The 15,005-nt window shown below is 44.3% G+C and overlaps 1 protein-coding gene across 1 annotated transcript in view; it reads right to left on the reverse strand.

Annotated features, from left to right (window-relative positions):
• Positions 1-2,339: 2,339 nt before the first annotated feature.
• pigg (phosphatidylinositol glycan anchor biosynthesis class G (EMM blood group)) overlaps positions 2,340-15,005 on the reverse strand; it is a gene marked incomplete at its 3' end in the record, with an annotated part of 56,280 nt that continues 43,614 nt past the window's right edge. Inside the window, exons 10-12 of the mRNA XM_079229089.1 lie at positions 9,462-9,771; positions 6,462-6,625; positions 2,340-2,562 (exon numbers count right to left, since the gene is read on the reverse strand). Of these exons, the coding sequence (XP_079085215.1) occupies positions 2,340-2,562; positions 6,462-6,625; positions 9,462-9,771 (697 nt within the window). The remainder of the gene's footprint in view (positions 2,563-6,461; positions 6,626-9,461; positions 9,772-15,005) is intronic.

A 15,005-nucleotide genomic window follows, 5' to 3' on the forward strand; every position in this document is an offset into this window, starting at 1 on the left:
CACACTGTGGTTTTAACTCTAAATCCTCCAACATGTTTATTTTATTTTATTTTTTCAAGGGTAATGATGTAAGAATGGCCAGGTTATAATCAGGAGGCAGCTGTTCATCGACATCCCAGACACCCCGTAACTCAGCAGAACAACTGCTGGAATGGAGATCTTTGCTTTTATTTGGTAATGCACCACAGCAATAAAACTCGTGGTGCCGTGGTACTGGAGGCGGGGTTCTGATTTATGACACAAATCACAAGAATAAACACGACGTAACAGAAGCAGTTGAGGTTTAAGTCGTACGGGAGAGACTTGCATTCACAGGAACGGCTGCTGGTTTCCGTGTTCTTGTTTGACTTTCAAAATGGAGGGCAAGCGACGCTGTATGGGAATACAGGGTGGAGCAGGAACACAGCGCTCACTCTCTTTGGCTCCAAACTCTCGGTTTGGACGACAGCCAGCGTGCAAGCTTTACTTAGGTGATAGAAGTTTATAAGTCTGCAGTGCGCTGCCAGACTCTAGAGAATGATATGACCTGTACATCCAAATTGTAATGCATAACCAGAATGATCCAGCTGGATATGAGGGCAAGCAAAACAGCAAATTATTGTGTGCTCCTGCAGCAGAACTTTGGATGTCTGAGCTACAAAGACTCACACTGCTGGGTAACACTGTTTTCCACTGAGCAATGTGGGATATAGAGAAAACTAAGTGTGCTGAATCATCTCTGAACCGGAGATGAAATGATGGCAGTAATTTATCACTGTGCACTAAGTGTTTCCTACATGCAATCTTACATGGATTTCTAACATAACTACAGCTACATTCTTATTGAGGATATGTGGAGATAAACATGTGGAATGGAGAAAAAACTAAAACAAAAAGTCTGTCTGACGGGCTACAGACCTCGAAACGCTCGCAAAGACACTGAAATTGCTACTGAATAAATAAAATCTCAGTTGGAGCTGGAGAAAATGAAGCAGAGCACGGGGGGACCATCTTGCGATGAGCTCACACCGACGCCCGAGCTAGACCCATGAACCTTGATGACACACACACACACACACACACACACACACACACACACACGGACTCACGAGGTGAAAACAACACGGCTGATAATGATAATACATATTCAGGAAAAAGGAAAACGAATTAAATAAAAAAACATAGTATTTTCACCAGCTTAATTAAACTGTTGTGAAGAGAAACAAACCCCCGTCCACCTCCATGTCACACCCACACAAGCGCTTTCCTCGTGTTGCCTGATTAGACCTCCGCTCTGGACCGCGTGGGCAGGCACACGCTCGGCTTGATTGGGATCAGTTAGCTTTGTGGTGCCTGGACAACTTTATAATTAGTCCACAGGCCTAATGTCACAGCAGACATGTTGCACAGTATGAGTGTGACAAACAACGATTAACGGTGCGTCCCAGGGAGTCATGACAGAGCGGCACAAAGCGAGGACCCTGAGAGCGGAGCAGCTAAATGGAACTCCACTGTAATGCATTGTATTATTAGCGTCTGTGCTTTTCCTTGTTTGAGTCCAAATGTCATCTGTGACAAACGCTGCCTTCAAATGGAGTCGTGTTAACCGTGTTCAAAGCATTTTGTGGTGGATGACAAATTATTACGTTGCAGTTTTTCTTCATTTCACAGGAACGTCTGAGTCCTCGTCTTTTTCCGCTCTCATTATGGATTTGCATTTCCTGCATTGCGTTACCTGCACGCTAGCTGGCTAAACTGTTAGCCTCGGTGGCTTCTGGCGCTCCCACCACTTAACCACCAGAACGTCTCACACACGACTTCCCGCGTCACTTCCATTGGCAGGCAACGGCTTCCAATCAGCCGGAATAATTGCAAACACCTGTGAGGCTGCAGGTCTTTACTGAGCGGTTAACAAGCGACCCGAGCGTCGCGTGTTTACACTCTGCTCAACGTGAACGCCTGACATATTTAATTACACATGTAGCCAAAACATCTGCACAGCAGTCCCTGAGGTAATATACTCTATGTTTATGTTAATAAACTCTTTTTTTACTCTTTCAAAAAAGCTTCTTTATGTCTTTTCAGTTTTATTCATCCACAAACATTATTTTTTTCTTCGGATAGAATGACATATTCAAATAGATTGCTGAAAAAATACATTGTCAGTGCATTCTCAAAGTATTTTCTGCAAACCAAACCTACAGAGTGCAAAGGAGGGGGGTCCTTTGAGAAGCAGCACATCGGTGCATACGGAGGGAGGGGGAAGCACATCGCAGTGTGCATCAGTCTGAGTCTCTCAGTTCTAAGAGACAATGCCCTTTGACTTCACCTGAGGGAAGATCTGCGTCTGCTGGACCCTCCTAAGACTTACTGGGGCTGTGGCTTTGCTCCATGGTGTTGAAGAAGAGACAGACTCCCGCGGTCAGCAACAGGTGCATGGACTCATACAGCAACTTGGGCGAAAAGACGCTCCATATGAAGAGATGGTAGCGCAGAGCCGTCACCAGCACGATGTAGGCGGCGGCTGGCACCGACCGCAGCAGGGCCAAGCAGTAGCAGCCGTGTCCGACCGCAACGGGGCTCCTGTGGAGAGGGAGAGGACTCATCAGAGGGGAGGAGAGGACTCATCAGAGGGGAGGAGAGGACTCATCAGAGGGGAGGAGAGGACTCATCAGAGGGGAGGACTCATCAGAGGGGAGGAGAGGACTGCAGGGCCGCAGAGCAGGCGACCAACTCTCTGCCGAGCGGCACGGGGAGAACGTTTCCATGAGAGCCAAGGTCATCCTAAACCGCGTTGTGTTTTTTTTCTAAACGGCAGATTGTTTGATGATTCATAGCAGCTAAAAGGCCACATTCTCACATTTTTGTGAGTTTTTACCTCACATGTACTCAGGAGAAGAGTCTGATCCAATTATCTTCTCACAATAATACGGATTGTGCTGGCAAGTTCTGATAAAGAAGTTAATGACTTTAAAAGCCTGCATGATGGGAGGAAGGGATGAGAGCAGTAAGGATGTTAGGAGGTTAGGAGATGATGAGACAGACACACTCACACACACACATTGTTTCTGACGCGCTGAAACACAGGCGTAAATGAGCACAGGGATCTGGTTCAGTAGAAAACAGGCAGAGGACCAGCTGAGGGGGAGGAACTTCAAGACAGTTCCCAAGACAAGAGAAGTAGGAGACAAGGGATGATGTCCAGTTTGGATAGTTTAAAATACACAAACACGACAAACACTGACCAATAATCGATAGTGAGCTCATAAGAGGCAATAACTAGTCGATAACATTTGGTCACTTAGCTTGAAAAACTATGTGTGTGCGCCATCTTTTAGTTGGGATCAGATTTTAGCCCTCATTAGGTTGAGTGACACACACCTGGTCAGATGACCATCAGACAGGTTTAAAAGGGACAAGCAGTGATAACATCATGTGTTTGGGGGTGAAACAGGGACATTGAAAAATTAAAGAAGAGAAATGGTTGAAATTGTTGGGCCGAGCTCCAGAAACACTGGGTCATAAACCGAGTGTGTTGCCCTAATGATCCTATATGTAAACCCGTGACCAGCAAAGTCACCGTGTGCTCAGACGGATGAAGTTGGTGAGTACGAAATAGTTTGAGCTGAATAATTAAACCAACCACTCCCGCTATGCTCCAACCATGAATCAGCGGTTAAGCTCTTCAACTGGTGGCGACTTCCACAGGGCGGAAGTTTTGAAGACAGCGTGAGTTTATTTCTGTGTGGTACCTCAAAGAGCTGCTAAAACATTCACATGCCATCTCTGAGCAGATCATTCTCTCGGAGGAGAAGCCGAGCGACATCTTTGACATCTTCTCTAATTCACGGTTATATAAATGAAGCAGATGCTCACCAAGCGGTGTGGCTAGAAAAGAGAAAATGACCAAACTGAAGAAAGAAGAAGAATAAAGGCCGTGGCAGAACATTAAAGAAAATAAAAAGTCATAAATGTGCAAAAGAACACTGTGTAAAATGAGCAAAACGCTGACTGAGGAAGAAAAGATCCCACCGCTGGAAATCCTCCACACAAAAAACCAGAAGTACAAGTTTGATGGAAAGCTACGTCGCCATTCACTACATTGTATTTCATATATTTATGTCAGGATGTCTCTTTCAGAGACAGTTTTAATGATGTTAATTAAGTAAAGTGGTGTTGATTGGCCAGTTTGAAAGATTTACAGTTATTAGGAACACCGAAACAATGAAAACATTTTCTTGGCCTTAATTAGACGCCGGCTGTGTCGAGGGAGTCCCGCTGAAGAGCTATTGATCAAAGTCCATTTTCCAGCACTCGCCTCGCGGTCGGGCTGCTGATGGTGCAGAGTGAATTCCTAATGACCGACGAGACTATTTTAGAGTTCCACTTCTCACTACGTCTCAGAGTCCTTATTACAGGTGGGGCTTTCTGTAGAAAGCGCCACACTATGAAGAACAACAACAACAGAGTATGTTGTAATGTTTACGAGCAGTGACTCAATGCGACGGCTTGAGAGTCGGCGGCTCCTGCAGCGACCTCTAGAGGCCGCAGTGCTCACTGCAGCGCGTTGTGAAGGCGACCACACACCAACATGTCGGGCAGCCGTTTGAACTTGTAGACATTAAAGCTCAACACATCCCAGGAGGTTTGTTGGTGACCGTCATGTTGCTGCTGGGTGTGAGAGTCCTGCTTCTAGTGGAAGACCATCGCTTCTATCCCAGCTTTACTTTTAATTCGTAACCCTTTTGCCTCATTGTAGCGCTAGGGGCGGCTGTAGCTCATGGGGAGAATGGTCGTTCTCAAACACAAGGTCGCCGGTTCGATACCTGGTCTCCCCATAGTTTGCATGTCAAAGTGCCCTTGAGCAAGACACTGAACAGCCAGTTGCTCTCTGGGCGCCACACAGCTCCTTAATCACTAAGGACGGGTTAAATGCAGAGACCAATTTTTTTACCTAATTAAATGAATAAAAAGATCATTTCTTTCTTTCTTTCTTTCTTCGTCACCGAGCCATTCTCTGAAGACATTTCATGTCCACGTCAGATCTAATGTCGAGTCGGCCAGTAGCTGTTCCGGTCCAAAGTGTGAGGCGATCAAATCAAAGTCATCTTTGCCGTCTTTAGGCTCTGCTGCTGGCAGCGCCAAACGTTTCAGATGCAAGTTGTTTTTTTTAACCAGACACTGGCTGAACTACTGAAATGTTAAACACTTCATATTCAAAACGTGCGCTCAAAGATTGTTAGGAATACAAATCACGCCTGGGTATACACCCCCTCTGCAGTCTCATTTCTCATTCTCTTCTTTTTAAAACCACACGGCTGCAGCTTCAGATATATCCATGTGTTTATTTTACTTCAAATTTAAACAACACAGGCGGGTTAACACCTTTTATACAAACACCACATATTTGTGGAAAAGAGCGTTGGACTTTTGGCTCCATCGGCAGGGCAGCTGCTGCCCAGACACAGACCTCATCACTCAGCCCGGTGCTGGGGCCTCGTGCCGAGGGGCCGGTGTGGTTATTGGCTGCTTTCGCACGCATGCAGCGACCCGGCTGCTGGCCTTTCTCCAGTCCAGGTCTTACGCAGGTTAAGCTGTTTACATGCATCTTGTGATGCCCTGCAAGCGGGTCTTCCTGCTGCCACGAGTAAACCAATTAACAAAATGTTTCTGTGCACCTACACTGTGCCGGCCACACAGAGGACTCAGAGGGAAACGTAGTAAAAAAAAGAGACAGCCAACGTTGCAGTAGTAGTAGTAGTGGTGGTTCTAAGTTTAGCATGTTTAAATTAAATCACAGTGGAGCAGTAGCTGCCCGGTCAGCTGATCTCAAGCAATGGCACCACCCGTTCCAAATGTGTTCTTATGAATGGATAATAAACTGGCTGTTATTTTAAACAATTAATTATATTTAAGTGTTTATTCATTTCATAAAACTGAACTGTCTGAACCACTCGGAAGCTGAATGTTTTAATCATTTCCATCACTTGTAGCTTAGAACTGGCAACTTGTAACACACACTCTCTTACTGAGGCTGATGGGCAGCTTACAAGTTATTGGAAATATAATAGTCAATATTAGTATTGTAAATACTATTCGGCCGTTGATTTTTCTTCCTTAACACAAACATGTGGATGTCGTTTTGGCCGGACCATCCCTACAAACAAGAAGACTTCCAATCTTTGTTTCATTAGAATACATTTGTCATTCCAAATACAAGACTTACATGAAAGCAATAAAGTATGTACATGAATAAACGTGAGTTTTTAATTGATTACAAATCTTGGCATTTAGGAGCCGTGTGGCAGAATGTTTGTTTGGTCTCTGGCTAACACTCGTTGACTTCTTGCTCCTTCACAGACTGTTTTGTTTACGCCATATTTTTTGTTTTTCTTAAGTTAACGAGCCTTGGAGGCATGAATAACCCCGGGGCACAAACACTCCCGGGTGCGTCTCACCCACTGGGTGACTTTCAAACTCACCGGCCTCTCTGAGAGCTGAGGAAGCAGACGAGGTGACACGCCCACAGCAGCGGCCCTGCGTAAGTGCTGAGGGCCGTCAAGAAGACGGCAGGCGCCTCCACGTAGCTTTCCAGTCCGACGAAGCCGACGGAAATGTCGACGGTGGCGATGTTGTTGGAATTCCCCTGCAGGAGCACAAAATAAATCCTATTTTAGCGTCGCAGACGGTACAGGAATAACCGCGGACAGAGAAGGAGAACACAAAGATCTGTGGGCGACGCTTTGTAAGCGTTTCAGAGCTCCATTGAACCAGCGGCCCTTTGCTTCATCATCATTACTCTGAGCTTCTGGCGACTTCCCAGCGGCCCTGTTGTTGTTTGTGTTTTCCAGTCCCTGACCTGAGCAGCACACACAGCTAACGTCTGCAGCTGGACTCTTGTTAGAGACACTCGGGTCACTGCAACTCTTCCAAACCAGTCCAGTAGGTAACCAGTCAAATATTCATCTTTTCTAACCTCGTATTGTTTTCTCCAGCTGTAGAAGACGATGTACAGCTACAGTATGAAGGTTATTCCTTCTGTTCTGTAAATGTAGGATTTATTTACATGAAATAACCATGAGGATGTGAAATATAAATGTATTTTAAGGATTTTATTTATGAGCTTGTTGTTTCATCACAAGCTTACCGGCATCTGAGAGAATCCTTTCCACCTTTTTTATTCCAAAAGAATTTCAAAAAACAAAAAGTTGACTATAAGTCTAATTGCGGGGCTCCTTAACACATTACTGAGCCCAAGTTCGATCGCTCCCCGGACAATTCTTCTCTCGCAGCAAAGTAATCCATGTTCACATTTGTGCTGCTCAGGCGCTTCATCTGATTTCTGGTTGGCACATTCGGGTTGTTTCCCCTCCTGCGAGTCCTGTTCAAGCCTCAGAGCCTCCAGACGAGTCCATCGACCCGAGACGCCGATCAGCACCTCTGAGGAACACCGGCACGTTGCCTCAAAAATCGGCTCATTCACGGTTTCTCGTTTTGTACGTGTTTTATAATTTTATAATTCCACGTGCGTGACAAGTGATAGTTGACATTTAACATTCACTGTGGTAAGTTCTGCTGCATGCACGTCAGGAGGAGGAGGGAAATGGACGATGAGCAGAGATCAAGGATGTCTTTCGTGTTCCATTTTTAAATCGCAACGAGCAGCAACACATCAAGCGGCGGTTTATTTCCCGTCTGTGCACACGTCTCTGATCGCAGAGGGAGGGAACATTAACAGCTGGCTCCGTTTTAAACAAACACGCAGTGGATATATCAGTGAGCAGGTTGGAGGCTGCATATGGACACGTTCTGGCTCGCTGTGATCTTTCCAATGGAAGGAGCGGTGAGCAAACAGAAGCGGCCAGACATGTTTTGTGATTGAAGTTCAGACTAAATCAACAAAAACTATTTATTGTAACTTTGTGTTTGCTGTAAATTCGGGTCAACGGTGAGAAACACCCGTGTGATGATTCATATCTTTATACAGACGGTCGCATCTGAATTCACACCAGCGGGGTGACTCGTCTCTCCTCATGTGGCCACACAAACTGGTTCATTTGTCATGAATAAACACCTCGTCTGCTTTCCCGACCATCTGGTTTTTGGGCCGGCCGATAAATCCACAGAAAGAGTCGGACTCGTCGGACTTCGAATGATCGAGGCCGCGAAACGCAGACGGCCAGAGCTTCCACCGCGGGAGTGAACGCATCACGTGACGCGGTTTAGCTCACCTGAAAGATTTCCCATAATCCTCTTGTGTTTTTGTCTGCCAAAACCACAAGGAGACTTTAAAGAAACGACAGCTTTCTGCCAATACCTGCCGTAAAGCCTCTGAAAACACAACAGCTCACGTCTCGAGACTTTACAACAACGCCGCGCAACTCTGATGAATTCGCGGCCCGGAGCTCACAGATCGTCTGTAGCTGCGCTCGCTGATTAGATACTAATTCAGCATAATTGTGACTATTCTGCATGAAGTTTTTGGGAGTTTCGGGAGCAGGCAGATTTAAATCACACGTCTCCGCTTTACAGATCCATTATGGCTCCAGCTTCGCCAAGAACGTTATTACTCAAAGGGGTCTGTAATTACCTGCCTGGGCGCCGAGGCTGAAAATTGTCTGGTGGCGGTCTAATCCCGAGCCCATCACGCCATTAATGACCCGAGGGCGATGACGCTTATTAAATTGTTAGCGACACGCAAGTTCGGTGTTGACAGAGGTAAACATCTGTCCTGAGAGGAGGTGGAATCAAAAAGGAGAGTATCGACACCTGCCTCCGAGGAGCCTTCAGAGGAACCACACGTCCACAGGAAGAGTCCAGCTGGCCTTCATGCCGCGGCGCTGGATGGATTAATATAATTTACACACAAACGCTCTCTCTGCCCAGAACTGCCCCTGATACAGAATCAAACACTTTATCAGTGGTGATGGTTTCCCTAAATGGTGCTCCACTCCGTGTCAGGCCGTTAAATTAGACGTCTCCTGCAATCAGACGAGGACAACTTGCTTACTGATTTGTTGTTCCCTGACCTTTCGTGGATGTGGGAGGAGGCGGTTTTGGCTCTTCACACCTCAGCATCGACAGGTTTGGGGAAATGGTTGTAAATTGTACACTGGTAATGTTTTTTTAAGACTTATTTCTGGATTTGCTCCAGGGTGGAGTCATTCGTAGAGGAGCTCGAACAAGCTTGTCTGAATTTAACAACTAACATTCAGTTGGCTCCCGATTACTGTTATTACTCTGAAGTTAAAATAGTTAATAATATACATACGAATGGAGAAAATGAAACGTTAAATTCTGTTGTCTGGCCACTCAAAAATCAAGAACATTGACAAGAAAATAATGACTTTCCAAAATAAAGAGCAAGATTTTGACGTTCTCTCATTTCAAATACAGGTTCTACTTTCCTTCCAACACCTTCCCCTCTGCAACATGCAGTAACACTCGACCTTGCGGTCGCTGACATCACTGCGGCTGCTTACCTGAAAGTAGAAGAAGGCCTGGCCAAACCAGTAGTGCATGATGGTGGTTTGGGCCGCGTCGTAGTGGAGCTTCTTCCAGATGAACTGAGCCATGAGCGTCTGGATCAACAGGCAGCAGCACAGGACCGGCAGGTTGTGAGCGCGAAAGAGCAGCGAGACCAACAAGACCAAGCCGCTGTAAATCTCCCACAAGCCCCTGCTCTTCAGCTTGGCGTCGGCTGTGACGATCTGGGATCGCAACAGGTCTTTGGTGCCGGTGAAGAGGATGCCCAAGATGAAGACGTAGACAAAGCGCGCCTCCACGGTTCCCCTGAAAAGGAAAAAGATTACAGGCGGTGTTTTTTTTTTTTGCATTTGCAAGTAAGCAAGCATTGATTTTCTCCACAAAACTCCTCGTTCAATATTCAAGTAATTGGGATAAAGTGACTCTGGGCTGTGGCAGTCCTGCTGTACTTGCCCATGCATTCAGCTATTAAATATCCACAGGCTGTGGTTTTGAGGCGCGAGGAAAATAATTGAATTCAGACTTTGTCGAGTGAATGATAAAAGAAAAACGCTTCTTATCAAATAAAAGGTGACAACAAAAGACTATTTTCTAACAATCTAACTAATTAACAGAATCAAAAGAAACAATCTTAATAAATCACATGCGCTAAAGCATAAAGCCCCAAAAGAAGCTTTGAAAAGGACGACAGACACGCAGTGTCTCTGTGATGTGATACAGTCATTGCCGTGTGGAGGAAGAACACTGGTGAGGATAAATGGAAGCTGAATTTATAGAAAACACGTTTGGACGTTTATTTTATATGCCTGAAACGATCCAACAATCTCCAGTCTAACATACTGCATACTTCAGTCAGACCCTTTGTTGTAATAGGTTTTTAAAGTTCACTGCTCAAATTAATTTCCTGTCTCTTGTTAGACAGGTTTCCTTATATTTCTGTAAGTCATAACCCTTCTTTCATTCAGTATGCAGTGTGTCAATGTTACATTAATAATTGAAGGTGCGAGACTGGGAGACAGAATGAATTGCCCGAGGAAAACAGACTTTCACACCCATCACACTGTCGGTTGTACTTTCTGCATCATGATAATTTGAGGAATTCTTCATGCATTTTAGGGACTTTTTTCAGCTGATACCGAGATCAAAACCCTCTTTTTTTTTTACAGAGTATCACAAGTTATAAATAGTAGGGATGCATACAACATGTCTCACTGCATTCTGGGTATTTCAGTGACTAATCTGTCTGTTTTCAGAGGAGGCACAAGCGGCAGGTGTCATCGTTGGGTACATTTACATTTTTGACTGAAACGCCACAGTGAGCCAGGATAAATTGAGTATAGACCTCTCCGTTGCCATTCGGTTGCTAGGGCAACAGCGTTGGTCCAAGATGACTTCCAATCACAAACATTGCGACAGGAAATACGAAGGACGCGTTTGAAATGTGTGTCTGTGAGAATATAAATTGTTATATTCTGTAGATATTCTTCATTTCATTATTCTTATGTCTATGAAAGTTCAGGTTGTGCGAGGTCAGTTTAACAATTATCTGTGAGAAGTGTCTGAGAAACGTGCAGTGGTCTGTTCCTCAAGGTTCCTCAAGGTTCCTCAAGGTTCCTTAAGGTTCCTCAAGGTTCCTCAAGGTTCCTCAAGGTTCCTCAAGGTTCCACGCTTTGCACTACAACACCCACACATGTTCATCAGTTGTTTGGCTAAGTTCTTCCGGAGGCTACGACAGGCATCCAATAATTAGCACGCACTAACAACTGTTGAAGCATAGTTAACATTATTAAATGCGGTTTTTTAAAATAAAAAAGGCCAAACAAAATGTAAACAAAAGGGTCTAACCAAAGCTCTTTACAGACCATCATGTAAAAACCACAGATAATAACTAAGTGTAATGTTCTCATGGTGCTGTTTACATCATTATACTTGTGAACACTGGAGTAAGATAAGACTGCATTTTTAATTATGAGTTTAGTTATGCATACACATTACATCAGATAGACCTTTAGCTAAAACAATTCCAATAATGTGAGGAAAGAAACTGAACATTAAAACCTTCATGAAGGTGCATGAATGTATAGCAATGCAGTCTTATTAGACCACATGACTGGATACACTGGACCCTGAGTCTTCTCAATCTCCATGGCTCAAACTAAATAACAGATGTTTAATTCACAGGCTTTAATTCTGCGTGTGGATCAGACCTTACATTTTAAATGTCCCTCAGTCAACCCGGCTCTCTCTGCTTGGTAATGTTACTACATCACTGCTCGATTTAGACTCGCCGTGAGTCAGTTCAGTTTCTACGTAAGTTAGCCTGCTACAAATGTCTCTGTGAAAACAGGAGACATAAAAATAGCCTCTGACCATCCCGCTGCGCTGATTTGAATGGGAATGTCCCTAATACTCCTACTTTATATCGATGGTACAAGTACACCGTCTTGGGAAAAGGTCGGATCAGGGCAACGTGAGAGAAAACCCCAGCGTGAGCGGAGTAAAGATCAACTAACCTGTTACAACCGAGTTCATCAAAAAGGAGTTCTGTAACTGTAACTTTTGCCTCGATGACAAGGAAGTGAACGATGGTTCAGAGTTGTGAATGTTTACGACTGTGACCTCAAGGTTCACGGTTCGATCCCCGGTCTCCCCATAGCTCATGAGCGAGACACTGAACAGCAGACCACTGCTCCTAAATTGCTATGGATTGGTAAAATGCAGAGAGCAAATGTCATGTATGTATGTACAAATATGCAGTATGACGAATGTAATAAACGTTTTTGAATTATGAGTAAAATCAGACGGACTGTTTTCAGAAGCATGGCTCCCTCCGGCTCTTATTTTAGAACGTGTTGTGCCCACGCTTGAGCTTCGTCATGCATACCGTTTGTTGCCCGGTCATTCATCTCTGTCTGTTAGACCCAAACAATCAGAACATGTTCAGAGGACAGGAGGTTCCTTCCTTAGTGGCTGAGACGGATGTAAGCTCTGTAAGCTCTGAATTCATTGCAGAAAGATTTACTACAGATGTAAAGTTGGGTAAGGCCCATAATGCATGCCCTGTAATTCTGGGTCTTAAGTCTGAAGCTGCTACAAGGTTAAGGAAAAAAAGTTTCTATAAGGCTCGTCTCCTTCTAAAAAGCTTACTCCACAAAAATCACTTCCGAACTATCAATAATTTATATGCTCAAAAAGTCCCAAATTGAAGCTTTAAAAGGAGAAGTGCTTTCGATTATGAAGGCAATTACATTTAGTCTAATTTCCATTTCAGGCATTCAGCGTGTGCTCTTATCCACAGAAACCCAAATGGAAAGAGTTTTTTCCTCCTCAAATCTACCCTTTAATTACATTTATTAATATTTGTCCAAAAATGAGGAATGAGTAAATCAGCCCTCAAGGAAAAAGAAAGCAGACAACAAAAGAGACGTTAGAGCTCTGGTGATGACAAGTTGTTTTATTCTATTGCAGCACGGATGGAGGGGAAATAAAGAGCATTAAGAGCTAATGAAGTTACGGGAGCCTCTGAGTTTGAGGAGTTACAGCCTGAGGACACGGAGGCTTTTAATTGTCCTCTCTGCAAACATGAAGCGTTTAACACAGTCACTACTACCATGTTTATTTAGAAGTTTACCTACTGACCGCACCCCATATAGTAACTAAAATTCATATAAAGTAGCTTCTGGTAATATTTCCAAACAGCTAATGACACCTTTTGAAAATCTAGTGTTGGCGAGCATGACGTTACAAACATGCTTCTCCTGGAGAGAAGGCTTAGGCAGAGCAAAGGACATTTCTTCTGCAGCAGGATGCAGTCAAAAGCTGAAAAAGTGCAACAGGATAATAGCTGACCCTGAAGGAGTTGAGCAAGTATTGGACATTTATTATTAATCCGTGAGTTTTGTGGAAACCTGTTCCCACGGAGGGAAGGAGCAGAGTAATATGCTCCATACGGCACAATTCTTTATTATTCACCACTCCCCTAACAATGTGGCAGGGATTGTATTCATCATTATTTAATGGGAAAAGGAAAAGTGGAAAATCCTGGCGTGGATACGATTTTATGCGAGGGACAGTGATGGATTTGAGCTGCCGGGCTTATTTGTTAAGTAGCACGCTGGGTGGAAAAATAGAGAATAAGGAACTAATCTTTGCGTCACGTTTGTGCTTATCAACAGAACATGTTGAGCCGCGCACTTGATGCGGCCATCGCCTCCCAACGGCAGGAAAACACACGAGATTTACATGTGAAACGGTAAAAAGATGCCTCCCCTTGTGAAACCTGTGCATTTGTCTCAAAGACCGCAGCGCTAATACACATCAATCTGAGACAATAAGCCAGAGGAAAGGAATCTTGTTTGCTCAGACATTCTTTTGATGCAGAAAAAGCACAAGCCCTCCTCGTTTGAGCCATAAAGGCAATTTGTGGTTAACGTCATTTCCCCAATAGCCGCCGCACTTCAAGTGCCTCCTGATTACAGTTTATCACACAGCGCAGCTTTGCACCAATCAGATTCCTCAACATTTCCAGCCTTTACTTAATCATTTAGCTAAAGGCGGATTACGCAATCTGTTTCCATCACTCTCTACAGACAAACAGCAGGGACTGCAACAACACGAAACAAGCCTCCTGCAACACCCTGGTGTCACCCGGTCCCTCGTGGAGGACAGAGTAACGCCAACGTCTTGGTTTTCCAAGAGGGAGATGTAAGCGAGCTAATAGGAGCGGTTAAAGGAGCAGCATGTGGGTTAACAATGCTGCGCTCTGATTTGTGTGTGAAGAAGTGCGTTTGCTTCGTGGGAATATGCAGAGCGTCTTGGAACGTCAGTGGAAAAGGGAGATTTTGTTACCGGACTGCCTGTATCTTCCATTTTATTCATATATTCCACTGCTTTTGTGAACCTAAGACCTTTGGTGAAACCATTTCTAGCACTAAAACAGTTCGTCCACATGAGTAAAGTTATGTTTTCACAAGAGATATGAAGAATTTGAAAAATTGACTGTCAAATTTTCAGCTTTAGGGCCATATTATCATTTTACACTTGTGCCTGAGGACAATGGTGCCTCATTATATAGAGAGCTGAGATTGTTCTGCAATTTTTTTATGTAAAATACATGGGTATCTATCATATGCAAGTGCCTTTAAAAAAGGTGAATTTAAGAAATTATGTAAAATCGAGAAAATGACCCCCGACTCCAGAGGGTTAACGGTGAAGCCATTAGTATTGAACAACGATCCCGGCAGCGCTCCTCGGACACGTTGTCATTTTGTATTGAGGAGTTGGTAAAAGTCCTCCGACTGCCCTTTAACATGCTGTTGTTCAGACCAGCCAACGGACACACAAGGTCGCAGCTCGGTCTCCTTCCAGGACAATAACAAAGAAAAGACCAGAGAGCACATTTATCATAAGGAACCATGCTAAGGTGCTTTTGTGTGGATTTGAGAACTACAGCCCTGAAACATAAAAGTATTTCTAGAGAGTGCCACTATCAGATTAATAAGACAAGTCATTAAACATTCATTAAAGCAGATGCAGTAATA

This window comes from Taurulus bubalis, assembly GCF_910589615.1.
Source record: "Taurulus bubalis genome assembly, chromosome: 13".
Taxonomy (NCBI): Eukaryota; Metazoa; Chordata; class Actinopteri; order Perciformes; family Cottidae; genus Taurulus; species Taurulus bubalis.